At 56.8% G+C, this 5,794-nt stretch overlaps 1 protein-coding gene across 3 annotated transcripts in view; it reads left to right on the forward strand.

Annotated features, from left to right (window-relative positions):
- The first annotated feature begins 695 nt into the window (after positions 1-695).
- Positions 696-5,794, forward strand: part of PTPRG (protein tyrosine phosphatase receptor type G) — a 764,493-nt gene continuing 759,394 nt past the window's right edge. For all 3 annotated transcript variants that reach the window (XM_032289599.1, XM_032289601.1, XM_032289600.1), the window contains exon 1: positions 696-1,497. In XM_032289599.1, the coding sequence (XP_032145490.1) occupies positions 1,413-1,497 (85 nt within the window). In that variant the 5' untranslated portion in view covers positions 696-1,412. The remainder of the gene's footprint in view (positions 1,498-5,794) is intronic.

Raw genomic sequence — 5,794 nt, forward strand, 5'->3', positions numbered from 1 at the left:
GAAGGATTGGATTTCGCAAGCCTGGGATCAATATTTCTCCCCTTCCCCCTTTTCCCCAGCTGTGGACTGGGCCAATGAAAGCCCGAAAAGGAAAAAAAAAATTAAATCTCAACGTAGCAAGAGTGCAAAGGCCGCTCGGCTTTGTTTCCCGGCGGGGGAATGCGCGGGGTTGGGGGCGCGAACAGGGGCGGCGGACGGTGAGCTCCACCGCAGCACGGCCAGGGCGGTGAAGCCGAACAGGCAACCCCATCGCTTTAAAAAGGCAGCTGGCCGCCCTCCCGCTTTCCCCGCGCCCGGGCCAGAGGCCCCTCTAGTCCGGGATCAGCGAGCTACGGGGACGGGGGATCTCGCCAAATCGAGCACCGTGCGGCGTCTTTAAGAGTTCGAACAACGGGAATCCGGCAAAAGATACGCCGGCCCCAGAAGGCAGCCTCCCTCCTCTCTCCGAGCTCGGGCTACAGTTGCCTCCAGCCCCCAAACTGTGCCAGTAGAGCCCCTGGTTCCGCGCGGAGAGAGAAGAGCGGAGGAACCGGTGGAAGGCGGGAGCCGAGCGCGGCTGCTTTAAGACCGCGGAGCGCGCGCGCCCGCCGCCAGCTGGCCCGGGCTGCGCGCCCCCGCCGCCACCGCGCGCCCCCTGCTTGCTCGCTCGTTCGCTCGCCGGCTTTAAAGTCTCTGCCAGGATCCATGCTCACATGTTACTTCCTGTATGGAGGCATGGCCAGTTTCCAGCCCCGCGCTCCTCGTTCCTCCCCAGCCTGCGCCGGAGCCACAACTTTCAGGAGCATGGACTGAAGGCGCCCTCGCCCCAGCGCCCCTCTGAGATCCTTTGTGTTTTCCTCCGTTTCCTCCGGCCGTTTCTATTTTGGGGGGCTCTCCGCTCCCCCCGCCTCTCCCCTCCCCTTCCCCTCTCGCAAACATGCCTCCTTCCTTCCCGGGGCCCTGGAAAGAGCTGCCTGCCTGAAGCCCGGAGACGCCGCGCCGCGCTCAGCCCCGCCGCCGCCCGCCGGCTCTCGGGCTGTGCTGCGCTGCCGACTCAAGTTGGGGATCCTCGGCTGCTCACCGCTGCCGCCGCCCGCGGTCCCTGCCTGCCCCGGGCCCGGGGCATTGCCGCCGGCCGCCGACTCCGCGCCCTGCCCGCTCGGCTCGCTTCTTTTTGAACGGAAAGCGGCCCTTCTCCGCCGAGAGGATCGTCCCCAGCGTGGCTCCGCGTTCCCGGTCACTTTTTGAGATTTTCCGGGGGGCGCTCGGCGGCTTCCCGGATTCCAAGGGGACTCGGGCCGCCGAGCGCGGGGCGCCCGTGGACCTGGCGAGCCGGGGAAGCGCCCCGGCTTAGCGGAGGCTCTCACGGAGGCAAGAACTTATTCAACAAGTTTACCCCCCTGGTTTCCTCTTTTCGATGTGCGTTTTCGGACATGCGGAGGTTACTGGAACCGTGTTGGTGGATTTTGTTCCTGAAAATCACCAGTTCCGTGCTCCATTATGTCGTATGCTTCCCCGGTGAGTGCCGGCCGCCGAGGGGACGCGGCTCCGGCCGGCGCGCGTTGGGGATGCGGAGTTGTCGACTGGGCGCGGAGCTCCGGCGCCCGTCCGGGAGACCCTGGAGGGGGTGGAGGGGGGCCCGGTGCCTGGGGAGGAGGGGAGGATGTGCTCCGCGGGCTTGGGCGATGTTTAGGGAGGCTGGTGGTCGAGGAAGGTGGAGGCAGGAGCCGGCCAGGGAGGGACTGAAGGACGCGGGGGTCTGCTTCCGTTTCGGTTTGGGGGGCCTGGGGAACCGGAATCGGGAGAAAGGGGGACTTGCTTTGCTGATTCGCCGCCGGTTGGGAGAACTCGAGTTGTGGGGCGATTAGCGAGACTGAGGCCATGGAAAGGATGCTTCCGTGGGTTTGGGGGGCCCGGGTGACCCCCTCGCTCTGGCGGGTATTGAAGGAGCTTAGGGGGCGGTGCTGTTCTCCAGTCCTTAGGGAGGGCTAGGTTTCGGGGAATGGAAGTCGGAGGCTGGCTGCGGAGGACTGAGGATGTGGGGAGCAGCCTGCGTTTTGGGGTCCGGGGTGCCCTCCCTCTCTATTGGGGGGATTGGGGCTGGGGCGCGGGCAGCCCTTCTGTGCCGGCTTGAGGCATCCTCTTTGGGCGCAGTGAGAGGGCAGAGCGCAGGCGGTTTGGGAGAGATCCCGTGTCATTCCCAGCCCCGGCCCTTGGTCCCTTCCCTCCGCCGCTCTGCTCGAATGGATTGCCGGGGTCCGGGCGCTGGCGGGCTGGGGGGGGAGGAGGCGGGCGGGTCGGCGGCCGGGTTGCCAGGGCGGATTTTTTCGTGTCTCGCGCGCCCTGCCTACCTTCATCTTTGCCCTTTTGCAGGCTGTTCGCGGCTGGCAGACCCAGTTCCTCTCCTTTTTGGCCAGGTTAAGACGGGAACAATATTGGCCATTGAAAACTAGAATAAATCGTAACGGTATACGGCTCGGCGACCCTCCACTTCCAGCCCTCAGCTGGCAGGCCCCCCTCTTCTCTCCCCTGGGGAGGGCAGAGGCCAGCTGCCTCTCTCTCCTCTCTTGCAGGTCCCCCGGGCTGCAGCCCGGAGCTCCCTCGTAGCTGTCCTGCTCCCTCCCTGGGGGTGGAGGCCAAGTCCTGCTCTAGTCCGGGGAAAGGCTGTTAGAAAGGGGGCGATTCGCTTTTCATCCCTTGCTCCCCTAAGGACAGAGAATTCCCGGTTTTTCTGCTCTCATCCACCAGCTCCTGGATACCCGGAGGTGGAGGTTATCTGAATCAAGAAAAAGAGGAAAGTGCCCCGAGGTTTCCGCTCTGTCTGGTTACAACCGCCAGTCTCCGGGCAGCTGGAGCGCCCTTTTTTGGTGCAGCGGGTCCCCCAGTCCCGTCGTGCGCCCCGAATCAGGGCGCGGGCACCCTCGCCGCCCTGTACGATCCCTCTCGGGGGACTGGCAGCGAATGCCCCCTTTGCACATTCGGGGATGGCCTCGAGGGGCAGAAAGGCAAAGCACCGTCTTGTCTTCTGCACCCCATTTTCTCTCTGCGCATCCCCCTGCCCGCGGAGCGGCACGGAGCTCCTGCCACAGCCCAGAAGCCCAGCTCAGAGGCCGAGCGAGGACGTGCGTCCACACTCACCCTGGGGCCTGGGGTTTGCCCACTGAAGTCCTGCCTCTACGGTTGTGCGGGCCATGGGGACATCTCCCCTTAGAAACAGCTGCCTTCATTCAGTTAAAGACCACTGCTCGGTATTTGGGTTAATCATTTCACCCTTCTAGTCTCCTTTGCTATGCCACGGACTTGCCAGCTGAGCAGGCTGAGGTGCACACAGGGGTCGAGCTTTGTGAGGGCCATGCTTTGATGGGTGCAGTGGGAGGCCGTGGAGGGCAGCCTTTTAAATTAGAGGAATTTCCAGTTCCACTTAAGTCCTTTTTGTGCTCGGGGATGCAGTCAGTGGGCTGACCGTGATTTTCTTTTTCCTGGTGTTTGAGGAAGCTTGAGATCCAAAATTGGACTTGCCAGGGAGCCTGCCTTCGTGGGGCTTGGACCATTTTCGTCTTCTCATTTTCTTTTCGCGCCCACGCTGCGAGGTAAATAGCCACTTTCCTGGTCCGGGAGCCGAGGGGTGTCGGAAAGGGAAAGGGCAGTGGTGGGAGGCGCAGGGAAGAAGGCGGTTTGGTTTGGAAAACTGCAGCCGGAGAGGGTGCAGCAGCCTTTGGAGCAAGGCAAAGTTAAAATATCAGAGCTCTGGGAGACGCTTGCTTTCCGTTTTCCGAGGTTGCCGCGACGCCGCTGGACCTCAGGGGGCGCCCCCGAGCCGCTGGTGGGGCTCCTGCCACCTCCATGCTGGTCGGCCTCGGCCACCTCCACGCCGCGGGAAAGGGGCGCTCGTGCCCGGGTTCCGAGACTGGGGGCTGCAGAGGCGCCTTGGTGCGAGGAGGCGGCCTAGGCCTGAGAATGCTGCTCCTGGTCTTCTCGAAGCCGGGTAGGGGCTGGAGTTCGCCTTGGGACCCCCACTTCTTGCCTGCCATAACCTCAGAAGCGCTTATCTGTTTGACACGAGGGATAAAAATGCTTCTGTTTTGGAGTAGGGTCCTCTTTGTCAGGTCTTAGCCAAAATCCCTTGTTCCTTAGTATTTTTGTTTCCTCTCAGAATCGCATAACTCTTCAGTTGCATTTTCAGTTGCATTGAGTTCTCCTGTTCCGAATGCGGGGTAGCTGTAGTTGGGGCAGGGCGTTGGAATCACAGCCCTGGCATGGGCTTTTTCCCAGTGGATCAGAAACAGTGGCTTTTTTTTAGTCTTTCAACAGCAGTGTGGCAGGTTTGGGATCCATTCAGGGTTAATAATGCCTCAAGTGTTGCTTTCCAAGTGCAAAGCCAAGAATGTTACCCAACACGATACTAGGCATATTAGGTTCTTATACATGTTTAAAAAGTACTACAGAAACATTTACAAAAATAGCGAAATATAATGGATCTTCCACCCAACTTCAAAACTCGAAACTGAATCTTATCTCATCTCTTCCTCCCCAACACCTTATTATTGTAAAGCAAATCCTACACATAGTTCATTCAAACTCTGATGTGTGTGTGTGTGTGTGTGTGTGTGTGTGTGTGTCCAATCACTGGGAATTTAATTGCCTCTGACCCGATATAAATTGTTACTTGAGAGGGTTAACCTTTTATCTGTTTTACATTCTGAAGCTATTCAGGAGATTTTTTTAAAAAATTGATTTTTGTCTTCCGGCCCTCAGAGTGAAACTCTGGTTTTGTATGTTTTGTATTGTAATTACGTTACATCTAGGATGATGCCATAGGAAACACTTGAGATGGATAAGCTCAGCTGTGTGCCTTGGATGTGTCAGAATTGGAGGCTTTATGACTGATGTCGGGAGAATCATGAATCTCCCTCTAAGCAGTCTTTGCTTTTATTTGCATGTTCGGGCTTTAGTCCTGATGGGCATCCCTTACGGCCTTTTTTGGAAAACGCAGAAGTAATATTAGGAAGTCAGCAATCTTTCTCTTTACAGGGTGTGAGATCGTGCAGGTTTTTTTCCCCCTCCTATGTATCATGTTTGAAAATGAAGAATCTTTATCCAGTCTCTAAACTGGGTCCCTTTGACACAGTTATGGAATAAAAATCTTTGATGTTTCCTTCTAACACAGTGTTCACATTCGAGGGTTGATGGACTTAGAACACTAATAAAGATAGGCATAAACAGCGCCCTTTGGAAATAGAGGAAGTTGTTGCTGTTACTGGAAGAAGAGAGGTCATAGGAAAGGTTGGCTTCTGTGGGAAAAGTGAGTATCCCATAGTAAAGTTGTGAGCTTCTACCCTTAATTACGGACCTGTTTTCACTGAATAAAAGATTATGTTGTTGTTTACATGAAGCAATCCAGGGAATGCTGATGATTTAATGCAGCAAAGCAAACAAGCCTTTTCAGATTTGCCTTTCTATTGTAAGAAGCTCCCAGTTAACAGAGTAGAATCAGTTGTGTACTTGAATGCCGATTGCAAGTAACTTTCTTTGCATTCACGATAGATCATTTAAAATACCCTAGAGTAATTCGGGAGCTCTCCCACCCCTTGCCTCCCTACCTTTTTTTGGAGACTTCTTTTCTTTTTTTGAGATGTAGTCTCCTGCCTCAGAGCCTCCTGAGTAGCTGGGTATACAGACACGTGCCACCATGCCTGACTAATTTTTGTACAGTATTTTTGTAGAGATGGGGTTTCACCATGTTGGCCAGGCTGGTCTTAAACTCATGACCTCAGATGATTCACCTGTCTCAGCCTCCCAAAGTGCTGGGATTACA

This window comes from Sapajus apella, unplaced genomic scaffold (assembly GCF_009761245.1).
Source record: "Sapajus apella isolate SASKATOON/1434 unplaced genomic scaffold, GSC_monkey_1.0 scaffold23, whole genome shotgun sequence".
NCBI lineage: Eukaryota > Metazoa > Chordata > Mammalia > Primates > Cebidae > Sapajus > Sapajus apella.